Source organism: Zootoca vivipara, chromosome 12 (genome assembly GCF_963506605.1).
Source record: "Zootoca vivipara chromosome 12, rZooViv1.1, whole genome shotgun sequence".
NCBI lineage: Eukaryota > Metazoa > Chordata > Lepidosauria > Squamata > Lacertidae > Zootoca > Zootoca vivipara.
In genome coordinates this window covers 54,576,170-54,599,223 of record NC_083287.1, presented here as the reverse complement: position 1 = coordinate 54,599,223, position 23,054 = coordinate 54,576,170, and the positions used below count along the sequence as shown (strand labels likewise).

Sequence of the window (23,054 nt, the reverse complement as noted above, 5' to 3'; positions counted from 1 at the left end):
TATACAAATGAGACACAAGATGGCGATGGTGAGCTTATGGCAAATTCAATATATTTTTCAAAACTCTTTATTAAAAAAGCATTTTCACAGTGTTTTTTATATGCATCTAGATTCCACCCGAATCTCTAGTTTCAGTCACTGTGACATTTGAATGGGATCATTACTTTGCACCTTTTAACCGTGGTTGTTTTCGCCTTAAAGTTTGAATTGCAATTTTTTAAAACATGTATTTTAAGAATACATTTTTAAGAAAACAAGATTTTGTATTTTGACAGTGCTGTGCAATTCTTTTTAAACTTTTGTAAGCGGCTTAGGAGTCAATCTGGGCACTCAGTGGTTACAAATTAAAGAACAGCAACTCTCCCGACCTGGAAGTAAGCATGACTGGAGAGAAAGCTGCTAGGAAAAGCGGAGCAGAGGAGCAGAGCAAGAGGGCGTGAAGCAAGTAAGTTGGCAACCCCTAGCAAGATTAGAGCGCCCCGTAATTAATGTTTGAAAAAGCAAACTTCAAAGGCAGAAAACCCTTTGAAGAAAGCTTGCGCTGCCCTTAGATCTTTGCGCAAGTGAGGATTCAACACGGAATCAAGCTTGGAGCAAGCTAATAAAAATATTTTTTCAGCCGTATCTTGCTGGAATACGCGATTGCATTGGCAAATAATGTTGCTGGCAAGAGTCTGCTATGCCTAATAAGCTGGGTTGCAGCGCCGCCTGCTGTTCAGAGTGCATACTGCAACTGAAGAAATGCCGAGCTGCTAGCAAACTGGGAGAGGCAGGTTATCTGAATTTAAAACATAGCTGTCAAGTTCTCTCCTTTTTAAAGGGAAATTCCCTTATGCTGAATAGGGTTCCTCGCGGGAAAAGGGAAAATGTGACAGCTATGATTTAAGATGCATTTTTGTTTTTAAACAGTTATTCTTTAACTGAACTTTTGGTGCAATTGTAAAAACAAAGACAAATTAAATAGCAAAACAGCATTCCTAAAAACAACCCCACCTCCCGCAAAAAGGAAATGCATTTTAATTCCTCAATGCATTTTAATTCCCATTCCCACTGGCAGGCAAATGGCAATTTTTGCAAAATTTGCAAGACACCTATTGCATTGCTTTGCTCCCTTCCTCCCCTTTCTTATTTGAATATGAAATCACAAGATAGAGGAGAAAGTCCATTAAAACATTTTTAAAGAAAGAAACAAACAAAGAGAGAGAGAAACGAAGGAAGGAATGAAGCCTCAAACCAGGGGCGAAACTAGGCTTTACAGTGGTACCTTGGTTCTCTAACACTTGGAACCCAAGTACTCAAACAACTTGGAACCCAAACACTTCAAACCCGGAAGTAAGTGTTCCGGTTTACGAACTTTTTCCGGAAATTGAACGTGCTCCTTTTTTTAGTGCTATGCTTCCGTTTCGAGTGCCACACTTGTGTTTTGAGGTCTGTCTTTTTGCTATTTATTTTTTGTTTTTTTCCGGCTCTTTTAGTTTTGTTTTTGTGACTGTGTAGAACCCAGTTCAGCTACTGATGGATTGACTGTGCTACTGCAGTACATTGTTGATTGCTTCCATTTTATGGATCAATGGTCTCATTAGATAGTAAAATTGTTGTATTAGGGATTGTTTTTAAAAGTCTGGAACAGAACAATCCCTTTTGCATTACTTTCTATGAGAAAGCGTGCCTTGGTTTTGGAATGCTTTGGTTTTGGAACGGACTTCCGGAACGGATTAAGTTTGAGAACCAAGGTACCACTGTATTTTACCCGGGTCAAAGACCCAGTTTGTCACCTCCCTATGTTCATTTGCGTACACACAAATTGGGAGCCTCAATAGTGCCCCTCTGGAGGCTTCACCCAAGGCAAAAAAAAACTGGCCGCACCCCCATCTCCCATGGCTACAGTTCTGCATCAAACTTCAAACCCAGTATGAGTTGGGGGGTGCACTTTGGTGAGCGTTTCCAGCTGCCTTGAAATACACCCCACCTCCCCCTTACAGCACTGCCGAAAAAGAGGACCCTGACAATGACAGATACACAAGCCAGTTCAGAGCAAAGGGAAATTGCCCTTGCTCTGAACTGGCTTATGTAATGCCACCAAATAGCCGAAACATGACTAGGTATGCAGTATTTGTCTCAAGGCAGATATTTTTTTTAAAATGCAGTATAAACACAAATAACTGGGAAACACTGGCCTGCGAGCACTCCAGTTGGAGAACAGCCTTTACCAAAGGTGTCATGGACTTTGAAGACATCCGAACACAGGACGCAAGGGAGAAACATGCTAAGAGGAAGGCACGCTTGGCAAATCCACACCGTGATCAACTCTCACCCAGAAACCAATGTCCCCACTGTGGAAGGACGTGTGGATCCAGAATTGGCCTCCACAGTCACTTACGGACTCATTGTTAAAACCATGTTTATGGAAGACAATCTATTCGGATACGAGGGAGGAGGGGGAGGAGGAGGAGGAGGAGGAGGAGGAGGAGGAGGAGGAGGAGGAGGAGAAGAAGAAGAAGAAGAAGAAGAAGAAGAAGAAGAAGAAGAAGAAGAAGAAGAAGAAGAAGAAGAATGATGCAGTGCAATAGAAGCCTGTTTGAATCCTTTCTCGGCAAACCCATGAGGGCTAGGAACTTGCTTGCTTCATTTCTTTTAATAATAATAATAATAATAATAATAATAATAATAATAATAATTTATTCATACCCCAGCCATCTGGGCTTCTCCAGCCACTCTGGGTGGCTCCCAACAAAATATTAAAATACAGTAATCCATCAAACAATTAAAGCTTCCCTAAACAGGGCTGCCTTCAGATGTCTTCTAAAAGTCTGGTAGTTGTTGTTCTCTTTGACATCTGGTGGGAGGGCGTTCCACAGGGTGGGTGCCACCACCAAGAAGGCCCTCTGCCTGGTTCCCTGTAACTTCGCGTCTCACAGGGAGGGAACCGCCAGAAGGCCCTCGGATCTGGACCTCAGTACCTGGGCTGAATGATGGGGTGGAGACGCTCCTTCAGGTCTATTGGCCTGAGGCTGTTTAGGGCTTGAAAGCTCAGCACCAACGCTTTGAATTGTGCCATTGCACCAGTGGGAAGAAGATAAGTTGCAGTGCTGCCAGGAAGACTTGCTTTCTAGGGAATTCTAATGTCTGCTATTTGATCCCCTGTTCAGTTGGTGCCAGCTAATTCTTAGGGAAGGAGGAAGAGGGTTAGTTCGGGTTACAGCAGATGCACCGTTGAGCAGCAGAAGCCCATCTTTCAGCCATGCCCAGCCTCTGCTCCTGCTGCACCCAACTGAACAACGTTCCATGGACAATCCATTGTGGGAGCGTTGCATTTATGTCTCCACCTTACGCCTTTGGTTTTCAAACCTCTCAAATTATAAAAAGCACTAATAGGGATTTCTGAGGTAACACTAAACCTCTCCACTCTTCCCTATAGCCTATCCCTTGTGGGTTTTACAAATAAAATGAGAGTACTTTTCCAGCCCAAACGTGGCCCGGTATCTTCTTAAGCTCTGGGGTGAATATGAGACTATGCTTAGTGTACACACCAGTAAGGGGTTCTCCTCACTTGAGCTTTCCCCACTGTGAAGCTTTCCTCCCTCCCGAGGAAACTTTGTGTCACTGAAATATACTCGGAGTCAAGAGTGAATTTCATGCTCTTTATTCAGCTCATAGTCATCAAGGAGGAGAAGAGAAGACGAATGGCTCTTTTCCCCAAACCATCTGCTTATATACATTATTTACACAATGGGCCTTGCGTGATTGGCTACTTCAGGGCTACACCTGTGGGCCAATTATATTATGGATTGACTTCTGCCTGCAGCCTGATTGGCTGCTCCTACAGGCCAATCAGGTAGCAGATTCACTTCTGCCAGCCGCCTGATTGGCTGCTCCAGCAGACCAATCAGGTTGCGGATTCACTTCCACCTGGAGTTGGATTGGGTAGTTCCCGCTGATTCTGAATCCTATTGTTCTAGGATTCAGCTCAGTACATAACACCCCTCCCCTCTAAGTTCCAGTCCTGCCCGGGAAGTTGCATTCGTAGTCCCCAAGGTCTGCTGGCCGCCTCCGTGTGCGTTGTGGCCTGGGGTGTTCCTTGGTCAGGGGTTCTGGTTCTGGCTCGTGTTCCGAGGCTGCTGGCTGTGCCAGGGCTGTCTGGTCTGGCGCCACTGAACCACTAGGTTGTAGCTCTGGTTCCGGTGTCCTTCCAGCCTCGGGGCGCCCCTCTGTGCCTACTGCTTCTGCTTCCCCTGCCCACCCCTCTCGCTCTACAGGCCTCACTGCCCTGCTGTCCCCTTGGGACCCCTCTGTCCCGCTCTCCTCCCGGGTTCCTCCTGGGAATCGTCGTCGTAGCTGGTCGCAGTGGCGGCGCCAACATTGCCCCCCTTCCGTTAGTACCTCGTACGACACGGGACCGGTCACCTTGGTGACTGTGGCGGGTACCCATGCTGGGCCTGCCCCAAAATTCTTTGCATACACTGGGTCCTGGGCCACAAATGTCCGGGGGTTCCTGCCTTTCCCCACCACTACCTCATCCTGAGCTCTGTCGGGGTGAAGTCGGTCCAGTCTAGTTGCAAGGCGCCGGCCCATTAGTAATTCAGCTGGGCTCCGGCCCGTCGTTGTGCTTGGGGTGCTGTGCTGTGCTAGAAGAAATGCGGCAAGGCGGTATTCCCAGTCCCCTTGTGTCATGCGGCGGAGGCTGTCCTTGGTGGTCCGCACCATGCGCTCCGCTTGGCCACTGGTGGCAGGGTGGAATGGTGCTGAGCGGATGTGGCGGATGGCGTTCTGCGCTGTGAAGGTCTGGAACTCCTCTGACGTGAATGCGGTTCCATTGTCCGAGACGAGGGTGTCAGGGAGCCCGTGGGTCGCAAACAGCTTACGTAGTACCCGGATGGCTGCCGCCGTAGAAGTGGATGGTACCAGTGCGACCTCCAGCCATTTGGTGTAGGAATCCACCACTATGAAGAATGTTTTTCCCTGGAAGGGGCCAGCGAAGTCCACGTGCAAGCGTGACCATGGATGTCGGGCGGACTCCCAGGGCTGGACTGGGGCCCTTGGGGGATCCGGGCGGGATTCTTGGCAGGTCTGGCAGTGTTGGACCCAGGCCTCTATCTCTCTGTCAATCCCCGGCCACCACACATAACTCCTGGCAAGGGCCTTCATCCTCACTACCCCTGGGTGTGTCTCGTGTAGGGCTGTGAGGACCCTTTTGCGGAGGGGCTGGGGAACAACAACCCTGCTTCCCCATAACAGGCACCCCTTGTGGGCCGACAGTTCATGTTTGCGGTTTGTGTAGCCAGCGAATTCTGGCCCGGGGCTGCTGCTGGGCCATCCTCGCCACACCCAGTCCAGGACCCGGGAGATGACCCTATCTTTTGTGGAATGGTGCGCAACTTCTTGTGCCTGAATGGGTCGGTCGGGAAGCAGCTCCAGGGTCATAACCTCTTGCGCAGGCGCTGGGTCGGGGCCTGTTTCTGGTAGTGGTAGCCTGCTGAGGGCGTCTGCGTGGCCCATCGCCTTCCCAGGGCGGTGGATTAGTGCATACTGGTAGCCGGCAAGGAAAATTGACCACCTGAGGACACGTGGAGACAACACTTGGGGGGTCTGCTTCTCAGGGGCAAACAGGCCAAGCAACGGCTTGTGGTCAGTCACTATGGTAAAGGGCCGCCCGTACAAGAAATCATGGAATTTTTTTACGCCCTTCACGATTGCCAGACCCTCCTTGTCAATCTGTGAGTAGTTTCGTTCGGCTGCAGCAAGCGTCTGGGAGAAGTATGCCACCGGCACCTCTCTTCCATCCGGGAGTTGGTGTCCCAGGACAGCGCCGATGCCATAGGGAGAGGCGTCGCATGCCAGCACCACTGGCAGCCTCTCGTCGAAGTGTGCTAAGACCGAGTTCGAGACGAGCAAGTCCTTGACTGCCTGGAATGCGGCCCTTTGTCGCTGGCCCCACGCCCAAGGGGCCCTTTTATCTAGGAGTCTGTGTAGGGGCTCCGCTACCGCTGCCTTATGGGGAAGGAAGGCATGGTAAAAGTTCAATAGTCCCAAGAATGACTGAAGTTCGGGCTTGCTCTTGGGCGCTGGGGCCTCACAGATGGCCCGTACCTTGTCACCGGTTGGATGGACCCCTTCTGCGTCCACCTTAAATCCCAGAAAGTCCACCTGCGGCACTCCCAGTAAACACTTTTCCCGCTTCACCTTGAGGCCCGCCGTCTGGAAACGGTGCAGGACGGAGCGGAGGCGGTCCTCAAATTCCTCTGGTGTGGGCCCGGCGATCAGTACATCATCGAAGAAGGGGGTGACGCCAGGAATCCCTTTAAGGAGAGAGTCCATTAGATTCTGGAATATGCCTGGTGCCACGCTAACGCCAAATTGCAGCCGCTTAACTCTGAATGCCCCTCTGTGCGTCACAATCGTCTGAGCCTCTGCTGTGGCTTCGTCCACAGGCAACTGTTGATACGCTTGGGCCAAGTCCAGTTTGCCAAAGATTTTTGACCCAGCCAGGGTGGCGAGGACATGGCTGACCACTGGCACTGGGTATGCATGGGCCGTGAGAGCCTTGTTTATGGTGCATTTGTAGTCTGCACAGATGCGGACCGAACCGTTAGGCTTGACGGGTGTGACAATTGGAGTTTCCCAGGGGGCGTTGGGCACCGGCTCCAGCACTCCTTGCTCCACGAGCCGGTCCAATTCCTCGTCTATGCGGGGTTTCAGGGCGAACGGGACCCGGCGGGCCTTGTGCCTGATGGGTCGTACAGCGGGGTCCAGCTGTAGGGCAATGGGGGGGTCCTGTATATCGTCCCAATGCCCCATCGAAAACCCCTGGAAACTCTTTGCATATGGCGTCCACGTCCACTTGTAAGCTAGTGCGGTTCACCCCGGTAACGGCTAGCCCCAGAGGTCCAAACCATGCCAGTCCCAGTAAGCTAACGTAGGGGCCCTTAACTACCAGCAAGTCCAATTGTTGCTTTCGCCCTCGATATTGCACCCTGAAGGTCCCCACCCCCATAGTAGGGACCTTACGTTTCTGGAAGTCCCGGAGGGTGAATGGGGCCGGCCTTAGTTTGGGACCCCCATTAGGGCACAGTTCCCTTAATGTTCGGGCCGAGATTATGGATAGAGTTGAACCCGTGTCCAGCTCCATGCGGCATGGGGCTCCCTCTATCTGTGCCTCTATATAAATTTTCTCTGTGCTGGGATGGGGCAACTGGAATACCTGGTAGTCCGTGATCTCCGTCGAGTTGCCTTGGTGCATGGTGCCGTGTGACCTGGGGCTCCTGGGTCGGTCATCTGATGCTTGTCGACGGGTGAGTCGAGCCCGACACACCCGGGCGATGTGTCCCAATTTTCTGCACTGCCTGCACTCTGCGTTGCGGAAACGACAGGTCCTCCTCTCGTGGTTCTCCCCGCAGCTTGCACAGTTCCCTCCTTCTCGTCGAGGCTGCTGTGGTGTGTGTGCTGCTTGAGTGCGCCGCTGTACTCGGTGTACTTCCTCCCTGTCAGATTCGGATTCGTCGGTGAGGTCTTCGTGGTAGACCCTCGGTTGGGATGGCGGGGCCGGTCGTGCCTCTTGCGTTGACCTCTCGGCGGCTTCGGTTGCCAGGGCTTCCTCCAGAGCAATCTGGAACGTGAGGTCTTTTTTGGCGTAGAGGCGTCGTTGCAACATCTCGTCCCTCAGGCCACCGACGAGGCGGTCACGAAGCATGTTCTCCAATTCTGAGAAGTTGCATAACCGGGCGGCTTGGCGGAGGGAGGTCACAAACCCAGTTATGGTTTCCCCCGGGGCTTGCCGCTTTGCGTAGAAGGCATTTCGGCAAGCTACCACCGAGGGCTGTGGTGAGAAGTGCTCCTTCAGCCGTTCCATTATTGTTTTGTAAGAGACGGTAGCAACATCTCTAGGTGCAAGGAGAGCCCGGGCGATTTCAAACGTCTCCTCTCCACAGACGCTGAAGAATGTCGCCCTCTTCATGGCATCGTTGGTGACTTCTTTCGCTTGCAGGAGGAAGTTGAAACGGGCGGCGTACCCTTCCCAGTCTCCTGATGCTGGTTTGAATGGCGAGAAGCTGCTGTCGGTTGCCATTCTGGGTTCCTTGGGTCCTGGAGCTGAAGCCTGGATGCACGGTGCGATGCAGCGGTGCAGCAGGTGGCGGTGCTGCGGTGCAGTGCGTGGTGGCGGTCAGCTCAGCAGAATCCCACCTTCGTCGCCAGTGAAATATACTCGGAGTCAAGAGTGAATTTCATGCTCTTTATTCAGCTCATAGTCATCAAGGAGGAGAAGAGAAGACGAATGGCTCTTTTCCCCAAACCATCTGCTTATATACATTATTTACACAATGGGCCTTGCGTGATTGGCTACTTCAGGGCTACACCTGTGGGCCAATTATATTATGGATTGACTTCTGCCTGCAGCCTGATTGGCTGCTCCTACAGGCCAATCAGGTAGCAGATTCACTTCTGCCAGCCGCCTGATTGGCTGCTCCAGCAGACCAATCAGGTTGCGGATTCACTTCCACCTGGAGTTGGATTGGGTAGCTCCCGCTGATTCTGAATCCTATTGTTCTAGGATTCAGCTCAGTACATAACAGTCACCCTTGAACCAGTCTCCCTCTTCCTCCCCCTCTCGGTGCACTCAAGGGACAACAAACTATCCCTTCTGCTTTAGATAGGGGTTTTGTCCTTTTAATGAGTATCCCCACCAGATGAGCAATAGATACCTCTGCTGGAAAGATCACACAGACGATAGTTTAAATGGCACTTTAAACTTAACATTTAATGTCTTAAAATCTTAACGGTTGCATTCAAGTTTCATGTGTACAAGCTTGTGGTTTCATTAGCACTGTTCTTGTTTATCATATACAGTGGTACCTCGGTTTATGAACACAATTGGTTCCGGAAGTCTGTTCATAAACTGAAGTGTTCATAAACTGAAGCGAACTTTCCCATTGAAAGTAATGGAAAGTGGATTAATCTGTTCCAGACGGTCCGCGGAGTACGTAAACGGAAGCATTCATAAACTGAAGCAAACTTTCCCATTGAAAGTAATGGAAAGTGGATTAATCCGTTCCAGATGGGTCCGCGGAGTACTCAACCTGAAGCATACTTAACCCGAAGCAAGGGTGTAATTGGTTCCGGAAGTCTGTTCATAAACTGAAGCGTTCATAAACTGAAGCAAACTTTCCCATTGAAAGTAATGGAAAGTGAATTAATCTGTTCCAGATGGGTCCGTGGCATTCGTAAAACGAAAATTCGTAAACCGAGGTGTTCATAAACCGAGGTTCCACTGTAATTGCAAACCTAACTAATTCCTCATCTACACCTACTCTAGTAACCTACTCCACAACCTCCCACACGCTCACGCTCCCAAAACCCTCCCTCTCTCAGAATTAACGGCTACCCATCCTCTTTAAACCCGCGGCTGTCCCGCCCCTCATGGAATGGAATGCCGCCAATCAACTAAGAGGCTGGGTTTAACACTTAACACCCTGGAGTTCTACTCAAGCCAGCCCAATCCGTCACAACAATCCATTGTGGGAGCGTTGCATTTCTGTCTCCCTCTCGGAAGACAGTGTGCTGTTAAAAGATAGAATCCACGTGAGCAGCCACTGTGCTGAAACACAGCCTTCCCTATCACATCCTTGTAGGGCTGTTATCCCTCCAGGTTCACCTGGGAGACCCCCCCAGTCGTAAAAAGATGTAAATTGCTTTACGTTATTTACATATCCATCAACATAGATAAGCGCACTTTCCAGCCCGGTGTCTAGAATCAGAACTTGGAAGGGAAACCCCAGCAGTCATCTAGTCCACCCCCCTGCGATGCAGGAATCGCAGCTCAAAAATCCCCGACAGATTGCAGCGGGCTGGGTTGGATGACCCTCAGAGGTCCCTTGCAACTCTGCGATTTCATAAGATGGCCATGTGACCTTTGTTGGAAAACCTCCAACGAAAGTCCACCAGCTTGTGAGGGAGTCCGTTTCCCCTGTCTTACCATCAGGAAATTCTTTAAATGTTTAATCGGAATCTCCTGGGAATCCAAATCCATTGGTTCAGGTCCTATCTGGAGCAACAGGAAACAAGCTCTCCCCGTGTTCCAGTCTGCCAATATCCCCCCAAACTGGACACATCTTGCTGCAGGATCCACCCCTTTGCCATGAGAGCGCAGGGTGGCCAGCTTCCCCCTTCCCTGGTGCCTTCTGCCTGCAACTCGATCTCTAGCTATTAGCAGCTGATGTGTTTTCTCAGACTGCTAAAAGCTTTCTGATGTCTGCAGAGCCGACTGCAATGGAATGAAGGAGACAGGGGTTGTCAGACTGGGTTAACCCCCTTCCCCAGGGCCACAGCTCAGTGGCGGAGCATCTGCTTGGAATGCAGAATGTCCCAGGTTCAAGCCCTAGTAGTTCCAGGTAGAGCTGTTGCCAGCCATCGATAGCCCTCTCTCCTTCAGGAATTTGTGGAATCCTTCTAAAGCCGTCTACAGTGGTACCTCGCTAGACGAACGCCTCGCGCAACAAAAAACTCGCAAGACGAAAATGTTTTGCAATATATATTTTTTGCAGACTCGCAAGACGAAGCAGGGCTGGGGCGCCGCAAGGAGGAGAAAGTCCAGGGATGGCCCATCAGGGAGACCGAGCCTCCTCCGGGGAGCCCGCCCGCCTCGCGCTTCCACCGCCACCGCCAGGCTTCTGCAAGGACATGGCGATTGGCGCCGCCGCACTGAAATGGCCATCGGCAGCCGAGCAGCAGCTGGATCCCCCCTCACTCTCGCCTTAAGCTGCCGTGCAGAAGCCCGAGGGAGTGGAGCCCCTTCTTGGCTGGGTGCTAGTGGGCTCGCGAATGGGAGAAGCCAACCAGACAACCAGCCTGCCTGCACGCGAACGGGCTGGCTGTCTAGTTGGGCACAAGGGTCCGGCTGCTGGGGAAGGAGGGAGAGAGCCTCTCCCTGGCCCTCCTCCTGCTTCCCCCTCCCCAGAGCCTCAAAACGTCCGGAGCGGCCGTGGCGCTTGGGGGCAAAGTGGCTGCTGTGGCTGCTCCTGGGCTTGGCGGGTGAGTCGGGGTTTGTGAGCGCTGGATTGCGCCTTAAGCTGCTTTGCTATGGCCCCATTTCATTGAAAGGAGAGCTTTTTTTGCCCACAGGAACGCATTAATTAAATTTCAATGCATTCCTATGGGAAACCGCGCTTCGCAAGACAAAATTTTCGCAAGACGAAATGACTCGTGGAACGGATTGATTTCGTCTTGCGAGGTACCACTGTAGTTTGGTGGCCATCGCTGCCTCCTGTTGGAGAGAGTTCCACTGTTTCTTCTTTGGAGATCACTCATAACTGAGTAAGATTGTCTTCCCTAAACACAGTCTTAACAATGAGTCTGTAAGTGACCATGGAGGCCAATTCTGGATCCACATGTTCTTCCATAGGTTTCCGGGTGGGAGTTGATCACGGGAAAGAGTTTGCCAAATGTGCCTTCCTCTTAGCTGGTTTGTCCTTTTCGCCCTGAGTTCGAGTGTCTTCAAAGTCCATGATGTTTTTGGTAAAGGCTGTTCTCCAATTGGAGCGCTTGCAGGCCAGTGTTTCCCTTGAGAGTGTCTTTAAAACTCTTTTATTGTCCACTGGTACAGTATTTTGCTTTCCATTCTTAAGTTGTGAATAGAGTAGTTGCTTTGGAAGACGATCATCAGGCATCCGCACAACATGACCAGTCCGAGGAAGTTGATGTTGAAGAATCATTGCTTCCACACTGGTAATCTTTGCTTCTTCCAGTACACTGGTATTAGTTCGCCTGTCTTCCCATGTGAGGTGTGCAATTTTCTGGAGACACCATTGAGGGAATCTTTCGAGGAGTTGGTGTTTATAAGTGGTCCATGTTTCACAAGCGTACGGTAAGGTTGGTAGTACAATAGCTTTGCAAACAAGCATTTTGGTTTCCTTGCAAATGTCTTGGTCCTCAAACATTCTTCGCTTCAATTGGGAGAAAGCTGAACTCGCAGATTTTACTAAGCACTGTGTGAATAAATCATTTCTTTTCTCTGTCTTGAATCTTCCAACATTCATCTTCCTTGTGAAATATACTCGGAGTATATTTCATCCAACATACCATCTCAGGACTATTTAATTGCTCATCCTCTAACATTGTGTATGCCATCAAATGCCAACAGTGTCCTTCAGCTCTCTATATTGGACAAACAGGCCAAACCCTACGCCAAAGGATAAATGGACATAAATCTGACATCAGGAACCAGAAGACAGAAAAACCAGTAGGAGAACACTTCAATCTCCCAGGACATTCTATACAAGATCTCAAAGTAGCTGTCTTACTACAAAAGAATTTCAGAAATAGACTGGAAAGAGAAGTTGCTGAATTGCAACTTATCACCAAGCTCAAAACCATGGAGGGACCTGGTTTGAACAGAGATATCGGATTCTTATCTCATTATACATGATAAGCGATCTTCACCCATCTCAACCCTTGCTTTTTCATGCAAAACCATTTGCAGTCGTTTGCGGTCATCAACAGCTATCAGTCAGTCAATCACCCATTTCCACCACCCTTCTGAGTGATCCCCCCTCCCCATCCCCACCCCTCCCCACCCCTTCTCTACATAAGTGCCTGGAAACTTCCATTTCACTGTATCTGAAGAAGTGTGCATGCACACGAAAGCTCATACCAAAATAAAAACTTAGTTGGTCTTTAAGGTGCTACTGAAGGAATTTTTTTTATTTTACTTCGATCCAGACCAACACGGCTACCTACCTGTAACCATACTCGGAGTCGAGAGTGAATTTCATGCTCTTTATTCAGCTTGTAGTAGCAAAAGGAGAAGAAGCGAAGGAATGGCTCTTTCCCCAAAACGCCTGCTTATATACATTATTTACACAATGGGCCTTGTGTGATTGACTACTTCAGGGCTGCACCTGTAGGCCAATCAGGAGCAATGGATTCAAACTTCAAGAAAGAAGATTCCACCTAAACATTAGGAAGAACTTCCTGACAGTAAGAGCTGTTCGGCAGTGGAATTTGCTACCAAGGAGTGTGGTGGAGTCTCCTTCTTTGGAGGTCTTTAAGCAGAGGCTTGACAGGCATATGCCAAGAATGCTTTGATGGTGTTTCCTGCTTGGCAGGGGGTTGGACTGGATGGCCCTTGTGGTCTCTTCCAACTCTATGATTCTATGATTCTAGGTTGCGGATTGACTTCTGCCAGCAGCCTGATTGGCTGCTCCTGCAGTCCAATCAGGTCCTGATTCACTTCCACCTGGAGCTGGATTGGGTGGCTCCTGTGGACCAATCAGACTGCTGCATTCTGGATCCTATTGTTCTTGGATTCAGCTCAGTACATAACACCTGGGCGTCCAATAGTACTTTCCCAGCTCTTTGAGAAGAAAAGCTGCTTTTCCTCCCCGTATTAAAGGTGCAGGAGCTCTCCAGTTAAAAGCAGCTGGCAACCTTGCTGCTAGTTATGCAACCGTAGGGATTTTACAGGAATCTTTAACACACATTTTTTTCTGCAGATCTTGGTGTTGGTGGGTGGGAATAACCAGTTCTCCTTTTCTTCTTCTTCCTTTCTCAAACCCCAGTGAACCTCTGGCCCACGAGGAAGACTTTACACTGCACTTCTGGGCGTGTCTACTCAGCATTAAGCCCCAGATAGTTGAATGGGACTTACTCCCAGGTAAATGTAGGCGTGTAGCTTTATGCAAGAGAATTCCTCTCCCCAATCATCGGCCTCCTCCATCTTTTGCAAAGTTCCACTGTCAGTCGATTTGGGTAGGAGGCGGGGCTGCTGCTTTTTAGACCCGCCTCCTTCTCCAAATGGGAGCTTTTTAAAAAGAGGAAATTGAAGCAAAGTCTGTCTTCAAGAAGCAAAAAGAGGGAAAGGGAAGGCTTAGAGGGAGCACAAGCTTTTCAAAAGGACACAGTGGCCTAGAAAAGAAAAGAAGAGGCTACCAAGATTTGACCAGGGACCCAGGAGGACAAAGCTCAGGTACGGTAGGAGGATGTGTGATGCTTGAATAGCAAGATGTGAAGATGTCTTGCATGCAAACATCTGGTCAAAATGTGTGCTGTTTGAAGGCAGCTTCTGTGTTACTTTGGGAGTCAGATCTGGGATACAGTTAAGATAACATTTGCTCTCTGAGACATCCACAAGAAGTGTGTGTGTTTCAACTCATCTTTGCCTCTTAAGACCTGGTAGACAGAACTGCGTTGTCTCTACTAATCATGGCAAAAAGTCTGAGGCAAGCAAATTCAGAGGGCAACTTTTTTAAAAAATTGCTGCATGGGTTGTAAGAATGCAATCTTTTAGCGTGGCAACTTCTGCACTTTGGAACTCCCTGCTTATTGATACCAGGCAGGCAACTCCACTGTACTATTTTCAACACCTGCCCAGAACATTTTTGTTAAATATGCCAGATGTTCAGAAAGTTGATGTGAGTTTTAATCTATTTCTAGCGTGTTGTTTTAATTTTTCAAACGTCTTAAATTATTAGTGGCAACTATATTGTTTTATTCCTTTTAGTAAACTGCTTGGAGGTTGTTTGTTTTTTAAAACCATCAAGAGGTGTATAGATTTTATGAAATAATGGTGATAATAATGATATTTTGAACAATACCCCCAATTTCCCCCTTTCTGTGTTTGCAACTGGTGCCTGCTTTAAATATTCAGAGGTGGTGAGCAGGTGGGCGGAGCCAATTGCTGTTAATGATGGTCTGTATCTGGAGCAGGTTTTGCAAACTTGCTACTGAGATGGTGCGTATTGGAAATTGGGGATCTGCTTGGATTCAAAAGTGACCTGAATTTGCTTCAGGTGACTGAGGGTCAACTTGGCAAGCTCATGGACGGATTTGTAGCTTTTTATTCTCCCGCAGTTAAGACCAAGTTGGCTTAGGGTTGCCACCCGCCTTGTCCTCTTTTTCAGGGGTGAGCTTTCTGTCCTGGCAGATTTTTTGAATTTGCTAAAATGTCCTTGTTTTTTTCCTTTGGTACTAAGGGAGCACTCGGGGACTGGCGGTCTGGGAGTTTTAAAACTGGACAAGAGCTAATTCAGACATGCATGTTTGGTTATTCCTTTACTTCTTTTCAACAGCTGTCTCCTCCTTTCCCATAAAAGAAAAATAAATCAAGGCAGCAAACAACAGGAGAGGAAATTAAAACAATGCCAAACAATAAAATCCAAACAAGTGGGCTAAAACAACAATAAAACCAGAAGCCAATTTGCTGTTCATCAAAGTGAAGATGCTGTTCATCAAAAGTAGGGCTGTGATGAGGCTGAACATCCTTTTTTGTTATCAAACATCAGAAAGTCTCCATCCTGTGGTTCATTTACCTTAAGATGAAGGGAGAACAGGGCCTTAGAGCAGGGGTCAGCAAACTTTTTCAGCAGGGGTCCGGTCTGCTGTCCCTCAGAACTTTTGGGGGGCCGGACTATATTTTGAAAAAAAAATTGAACGAATTCCTATGCCCCCACAAATAACCCAGAGATGCATTTTAAATAAAAGGACACATTCTACTCATGTAAAAACATGCCGATTCCCAGACCGTCCGCAGGCCGGATTTAGAAGGTGATTGGGCCGCATCCGGCCCACGGGCCTTAGTTTGGGCTAGTTTGGGGACCCCTGCCTTAGAGGATTATCTCGAAAATGAAGTTGAGAGGCAATGTGACCCAGTGGTTGCAGGAGTCAGCAAACTTTTTCAGCAGGGGGCCGGTCCACTGTCCCTCAGACATTGGGGGGGGGGGTGGACTATATTTTTTGGGGGGGGGAGAAATGAACGAATTCCTATGCCCCACAAATAACCCAGAGATGCATTTAAAATAAAAGGACACATTCTACTGTAAAAAACACGTTGATTCCCGGACTGTCCGCGGGCTGGATTGAGAAGGCGATTGGGTCGGATCCGGCCCCTGGGCCTTAGTTTGCCTACCCATGGGTTAGAGTTTCTAGGGCCATAAAAAGGATCCTTCAGGATCCAACCATAGGGCTATCTAGGTTAGCATCTTCTCTCCCTGCCCAGGCACTGGCAAATATGTCCTATTTTTTGCTCTTCAGCATCTGGCGTAGTCGATCACCAGTTCCATGTTGTGAGTGTCCCGTCACTGAACTGTATGCTTCCACACTTTCCTGCATGCAACGTGCATTGTCTGCACAGGCTGTGGATACAGTAGCTGAGCTGGACAAATCAGTTGTGAACACTTAGCATACAATTATAAAATGGTAGAGTCGGAAGGGACCCGAGGGTCATCTAGTCCCACCCCCTGCAATGCAGGAACCCTGCCGACAGCCATCCCTGGGTGGGCTCGAACCAGCAACCTTCTAGTTGACTGAACCCATTGTGCCACTCAAAAGAGCACAGCTTGTGTAGGGTTGTGATACATCCAGAATTTCCCGGAAATGTCCGGAATTCAAATTGTGAAATTCAAATTGTGAAATTAGCGTCTAGTTCAAGAAGGATACTGACAAGCTGGAACGTGTCCAGAAGAGGGCAACCAAAATGGTCAAAGGCCTGGAAACGATGCCTTATGAGGAACGGCTTAGGGAGCTGGGTATGTTTAGCCTGGAGAAGAGAAGGTTAAGGGGTAATATGATAGCCATGTTCAAATATATAAAAGGATGTCATATAGAGGAGGGTGAAAGGTTGTTTTCTGCTGCTCCAGAGAGGCAGACACGGAGCAATGGATTCAAGCAACAAGAAAGAAGATTCCACCTAAACATTAGGAAGAACTTCCTGACAGTAAGAGCTGTTCGACAGTGGAATTTGCTGCCAAGGAGTGTGGTGGAGTCTCCTTCTTTGAAGGTCTTTAAGCAGAGGCTTGACAGCCATATGTCAAGAATGCTTTGATGGTGTTTCCTGCTTGGCAGGGGGTTGGACTGGATGGCCCTTGTGGTCTCTTCCAACTCTATGATTCTATGAAATGAACAACCATATCCTAGGCCAACCCCAACATCTCTCACCACTAAAGGAACGCAAGCGAACTGCAGAGAACCTGCACAAGCGACGCTGACAATAAACCCCACATATATTAAGCAAAATAGAAACATCCCCTTCCCACCCCCACCCACTCTTCCCTCGTCTACCTCTTTTCCCCCTTTCTTCCCAATGTCTCAACAAATGAAACTGATTTGCAAAAACGTTACGAGAGGCATTGCACATATTTCTGTAAACCAAGAAAATCTTTAATAAGAAAAGAAAAGAAAGAAAAAAGTCCTCCTCCATGCAGTGCGTGTGTTAGACTTTGGAACACCCTGCCACAGGAGGAAGTGACGCCCGCCAACCTTAAAAGAGAATTGGACAAAGTCATGGAGAGGGCTATCGATGGCTTTTTAGGAAAGGGAGAGTTGCTCTTGTGCTCGGATCCTGTTTGCTGGTTTCCCACAGGCAGCAGGCTGGCCACCGTGAGAACTAGATGGGCCTGATCCAGGTACAGGGCCTCTTACCTGTAAATGCCGCTCAGACGAGAAGGTGCTTTTGCTACTGTGTAAATCAAACCACCTGCAATGCTGAGATTTCTGGGTACCAGGCTGGCGACTAACATCTCCACCTGGCCGGCCCCTCCAGCTTTCTTAAGCAGGTCAGCAGAAGAGCTCATTTATTGCCTTTGTCTCCCACCTTATTCACTCCCCTCCTCAGTTAATCCCTACAACGACCCTGTGAGGTAGGTGAAGAGGCTGCGACTGACTCCAAGGTCGCCCAGGGAGGTTCAGGACCCAGTGGGGATTTGAACCCGATCTTCCAGGTCCTAATCCGACACTCTAACCACTACACCACACTGTCTTCATAGAGTCCTTCTGCTATGGGGCAGCTCTATAAATTAAGCAGGTAAACAAATACAGTGGTACCTTGGTTCTCAAACGCCGTGGTACTCAAAACGCTTTGGTTCTCAAACGCTGGAAAATCTGGAAGTAAGTAACGTTTTTCGGAAGCCGAACGTCCGATGTGGCTGTTGGCTATTGTTTCTGGGGCGCCAATCTGCACCAATCAGAAGCTGCGCCTTTGTTTTTGAACATTTCGGAAGTCAAACGGACTTCCGGAACGAATAAAGTTTGGCGCTTTTATTTTTGCTATTTATTTTGCGCTTTTTGTGGCTTTTTCAGTTCATTTGTTTTTGTGACTGTGTGAAACCCAGTTCAGCTACTGATTGACAGATGGTGTGACTGAAGAAATGGATAAAAGCCCCCCATTCAAACAATGGCTCTCATCAGTGCAGGTAAGGAATTATTATTTTTTAATTGTTATCATCTACAATAATGTCTTATTTATTTTATAGTACAGTGCATTGATTATTGCTTTCATTTTATGGATCGATGGTCTCGTTAGATAATAAAAATTCATGTTAAATTGCTGTTTTAAGGGGTTGTTTTTAAAAGTCTGGAACGGATTAATCCGTTTTGCATTACTTTCTATGTGAAAGCGCACCTTGGTTTTGGAACGCTTCGGTTTTGGAACACACTTCTGAAATGGATTAAGTTTGAGAACCAAGGTACCACTGTATAGGGAAAGCCAAATATCCCTTAGAGAAGGATCCGAAATATTTTCCTTGAAGCTTGAATTTGTTTAATTCTGGATTGTTGTATTTGATGTTTTAATGTGTTGTTAACTGCAATGAGATTTTTTCTTTAAGATACAAAATTAGTATATAAAATTAACAAAAACAACAATAACAACTCTCATTGAAGGGGAAAAGGCACCTAGACATTCTGTTGGGCCGACCGTAATAATAATAATAATAATAATAATAATAATAATAATAATAATAATAATAATAATAATTTTATTTATACCCCGCCCATCTGGCTGGGCTTCCCCTGCCACTCTGGGCGACTTCCAACAAACATTAAAATACATCAAATATCACAGATTAAAAACTTCCCTAAACAGGGCCTAAGCAGGACCGTAACCCAGGTTTAAGGTGTTATTTGGCGATTAGCTTATATATCTCAGTTTCTAACACTGATTTGTGGCAAGTAGCCATTAATAGAGCCATTAATAGCTCTCTCCTCTATATAGCCGTAATCACCAGGGCACCTCCACCCCTGGAGAACAGCACACGAATTTGAAAGAAAATATAATTATTGAGAATCCCCCCCCCCTTTTCACTTCTGTTCAAGGCAGGCAGACTTGCCCCAGAGCAAAAGAGGGAGGGTAGCAGTTGCCCTCTCTACGGGGTCCAGGGCAAATCTTTAAATACAAAACCGCCGAGGGTCAACCCTATCTGGAAGAAAATACCCACTGACCTGGCAGCTCACCCCCTATACATGACGATAAGTAACTACAAAATAAGTTCTCTCTTACATGGGCTGGGCATCCCCCATACAAACTCCCGTGCCACATTTCTGAGACTTGGGCAAGCTTTCTTACAAACCTCGGCCATGAGAGCTAGAAACTTGATTTCTCTCCCCCAGGCCTCCCCCAATACAGATAAACCAGCTGTCTGTCTCGGGGTGCAAAATTCCATGTCTGGATCATCATAGGAAGAAAATGAGTTTAGCCAAGCCCCTCTGGCTTCTACCACCCGAAACCCAAAACAGGACTGGCCAAACAGCGTCTTTGAGTTGCCCTGGTGCCGAACGCACTTAAAGGATAATAATTCCATTCCATGCAGGGGTTTTTCCGAGGGGGTCTTTCTCCTTACCTCTATCAGTTGACTCAGCGCAGTCCGGGAGTAGCATAACAGCAAGGAGGGCGACCCGCTGAACGGACAAAGGGTCGGTCTCATGGGGTGGTCCAGCGCCATCTTCCCCCCTGTCTGTATCTCGCTCCTCTTGTCTCTCTCTGCGAAGCGGAGCCTGCAAAGGGTGGCTGATGGATGGCCCGGCTAGCTGGCTGCTAGCTGTCTTGTCAATCGCCTGCCTGCCACCAGCTCACCCCCCCCCCAGCATCTGCCGGCGATGGCTCTGCACCCTCCAGCAATCTGCGGCCGCTTCCCTTGCAGCCACAAAGGCAGCCCTGGGGAGGCATTAATTAATTCATTAGGCTGGGTTCGTTTACACTCGGCAGCCTTGGTCCCGGGGAGCAGCCGGGGTGGATGGGTGCGATCTCCCAGGTCAGCAGCAGGATGATATTGCTGGCTGCTTGTGCCCGGACTGTGCTCTCCCCGGAGACCCGGCTTATTAACTTAGCCCAGGCCTGCTTTCTCTCGGGCGGAGGAACCGGGTCTGAATCGCCTGGTTTCCTCCCCTTCCTGATTGTGCAGATGGGAAAATGAGAGAGCTGTGCAAGCTGTGGAACGGCCGCTCGCCTATGACGAGCAGCGATGTCCTCCAGGCGACCAGACGCAGAAGCTGATTTACACCGGAAGAGGGTTGGTTATCTCTCCCCCCCACCACTACCACTGCCCAATTTCCCTCTTTCGATAAAGGGTAGGGAGGAGAACTCTTGGGGGCTGGGGTGGAGGTGGGGCGACCAGTCATGGTTGGATCCTGAGTTTTGATTTGCGTTGACCAGCAGATCAACATGTACTCCTCCTCCATAAGTGCTGTGGCACCCTCAGTAATATCCTCTGCCTTGCATTCTTGCGGGGCAAGCCACAAACTCTGTGTAGGTAACAATGTGGATGCCAAACAGACCCCTCGCAATTAAGTTTCACATTTCAAAATGTCAAGTTTGAGTGTGCGGTTGTGTAACTATCCACACTTCCTGTCCCCTGCCAGTTGGACTGTAAGCTCTTTGTGGGCAAGGACCTTTCATATCCTTGCTGCAGAGCAATGTCTGTTTTTCCGTCCTGGATGCTGAACCCAGTGTCTGCTTAGAGCTGTCAGTCGTGATGTGTGTCTCCTTGCTTTTTAATTCTCTCAGATGCTTGCCAGCTTAGGTTCGGCAACAGCCGCTGCGGCCTTCTGCCAAGGCTTCCAGGTCTTGGCTGCCGTTCAAGCAGTTTCCATGAGCACCAGGAATGCGTTTGCAGTGCATCCTGGGAGACATAGATGTGCCTCTCTCTCTTTCCCCCTTTCCTTCGGAGAGCAAATCCGAAGGGTTGGCCTGGGAGAGACTTCCGTCAACAGGGAAGCATGTGAGCCTCAGAATTCTCCTGAAGGGCTGGGACTTTGGGGAAGGGCCAGACAGGAGAGCAAAGGCCATCCGTGTGTCACAGAGGAAAACGATGCGCAGCTCGGCCGAGGTCCTTGCCCTGTGGTCGTGCCTTGCTGGTGTCGCCTGACCCCCACCTTCTAGCAGAATGAGCCATTGTCTTCTCTGCGGGTGAGTTACGGGCGACTGAACGAAACCCGAAACGTTCTCTATAAATTTTTCCCCTGCCCGTTGCTGTCAAAAAGGGAAAGAATAGAGCTTGCAAAGAGCCCTGCACTATGCACAATCTGCTGAGATGCAATTTTAGGGGGATGTGGCTGTGAGGTCTTGGTTTACTCTTGTCAAAGGTACAGAAATTTCTCGACTCGATATTGTGTTAGCAAAGGCCTCTGGATGTTTTTCTGTGTGGTCAAATCCACACTGTACATTTTAAAGTACATTTAGAACGTATTTTAAAGCGCATGGCTCCCTCATCCCACCCAGGATCCTGGGAATTGTAGTTTATTGGGTGCTGGGAGTGGTAGCTCTACAGGGGGCAAAGTGTTCCCTCCCTGCAAAAAAAAAAAAAAAGATTTCTGGGGATTGTAATGTGCCTTCAATGTTTTGTGTAGATATGGCCGTGTTAGGGCGCAGAAAGTTGTGTTAGGAAGAAAGTGAGAAATAAATGCTGGGTTTGATCATTTAATTTTTAAAAGCTTATTTATCCCCAGGAGATTACAGCATGAAAGACAACAAAAGAGAAAGGCCGGGGAGTGGAGGCAGGGGATCCAATGCTTTGTTGTATTTAGTTACAGTAGGACGTGGAGACTGAGAGCTTGCCCTGTGGAAAGCTTTATTTATTTGCAATTGCACCCTGCTCTTTAGCCAAGCAGACTCCCAGATCGGCCTGCATGCAGACAAGGAAAAACGAGACAGTCCCCGTCTGCAGGCTTGCAGTCTAAGAGATGCAGCAACAAAGGAAAGCAGAACTGGGAGGGATGAGGAAAAAAGCAAGATCAGGTGCCAAGTCTTAAAACTTAAAATTATGGTAGGAGGATGGTCCAAGCAAGGGAGAAAGGGCAAAAGTCCTTTGGCAATAAGCTTGCCTGCCATGTTTGGTGATGAGAACACATTTCATGTGCATTTTCTAAGACTAGATGACCCACTGGGTCCCTTCCAATTTCACAATCCTATGAATCCCCAGAGTTTTGCTCTTTATTGGCGAATCTAAGCTAGATGGTCTGACTCTAGCTGCGTACGCACCATGCATATAAAGCACCCCCCCAAAAAAAAAATCCTGGGAAGTGTAGTTTGCTAAGGGTGCTGGAGACTGCAGCTCTGCAAGGGGTAAACTACAGTTACCCCTGGGGAAAGGGCTTTAAATGTGTCTGTACCGTGTTTCCCCTTTTTTAAGACACCGTCTTATAACTTTTTTCCCTCAAAAAAACACACAGTGGCTTATTTTCAGGGGGTGTCTTTTTTTTAAAAAAAAGTGCTGGTACAAGTGGGACCCACTGGCTCAGGACGCTCAGTGCTCTCTTCTGCACGCTGCTGGACGCGTTGTTGGCGCTGCCAGTTCCGAGCGCCTGCAGGGTGGGGTGGGGGGTGGCAGTGCTTTAAACCCCCAACCCTGTAGAAAGCAATGGAAGTTATGGACTGTAACAATCCTTAAGATGCGCAGGTCTTAAAAAACCCCTGGTATCACCCTTGAAGCACAGCCTTCCAAAGTCAGGGGGGAAGAGGTCTGTTTAGACAAAGGAAAGGATCGGGGGTGATTCTGCGCCCTGGGACCCACAGAACTACTTTAAAAATCCCAACCTGGGGGGGGGGGTCAAATAGTGAAGCCCTGTAGCAACAGAAGGCACATTCTGAAGCACCCGAGCTGTTCGGTTCCATAAAAAATCCAGGAATTGTAAAATTAACAACAATAATGCGGGGGGCACTCTATCCAAAGAGTTAAGAAGGAATGGGAAAGTGTTGAGTTATATATGGAAAAATATGGAAAGGAAAGTTAGTTAAAGATAAAAAAATAAATAATTATCGCAAGGGGAAAAATAACATCATAAAGGGTAATAATATTTAA

At 48.5% G+C, this 23,054-nt stretch overlaps 2 protein-coding genes across 3 annotated transcripts in view; one reads left to right on the top strand and one right to left on the bottom strand.

Annotated features, from left to right (window-relative positions):
* TMIE (transmembrane inner ear) overlaps positions 1-19,700 on the bottom strand; it is a 42,032-nt gene extending 22,332 nt beyond the window's left edge. Inside the window, exon 1 of the mRNA XM_035129818.1 lies at positions 19,599-19,700. Coding sequence (XP_034985709.1) covers positions 19,599-19,700 — 102 coding nt within the window. The remainder of the gene's footprint in view (positions 1-19,598) is intronic.
* Positions 19,701-20,944: 1,244 nt separating this feature from the next.
* ALS2CL (ALS2 C-terminal like) overlaps positions 20,945-23,054 on the top strand; it is an 87,925-nt gene continuing 85,815 nt past the window's right edge. For both annotated transcript variants that reach the window (XM_060280995.1, XM_060280997.1), the window contains exon 1: positions 20,945-21,163. The gene's annotated coding sequence lies outside the window, so the exon portion shown is untranslated. The remainder of the gene's footprint in view (positions 21,164-23,054) is intronic.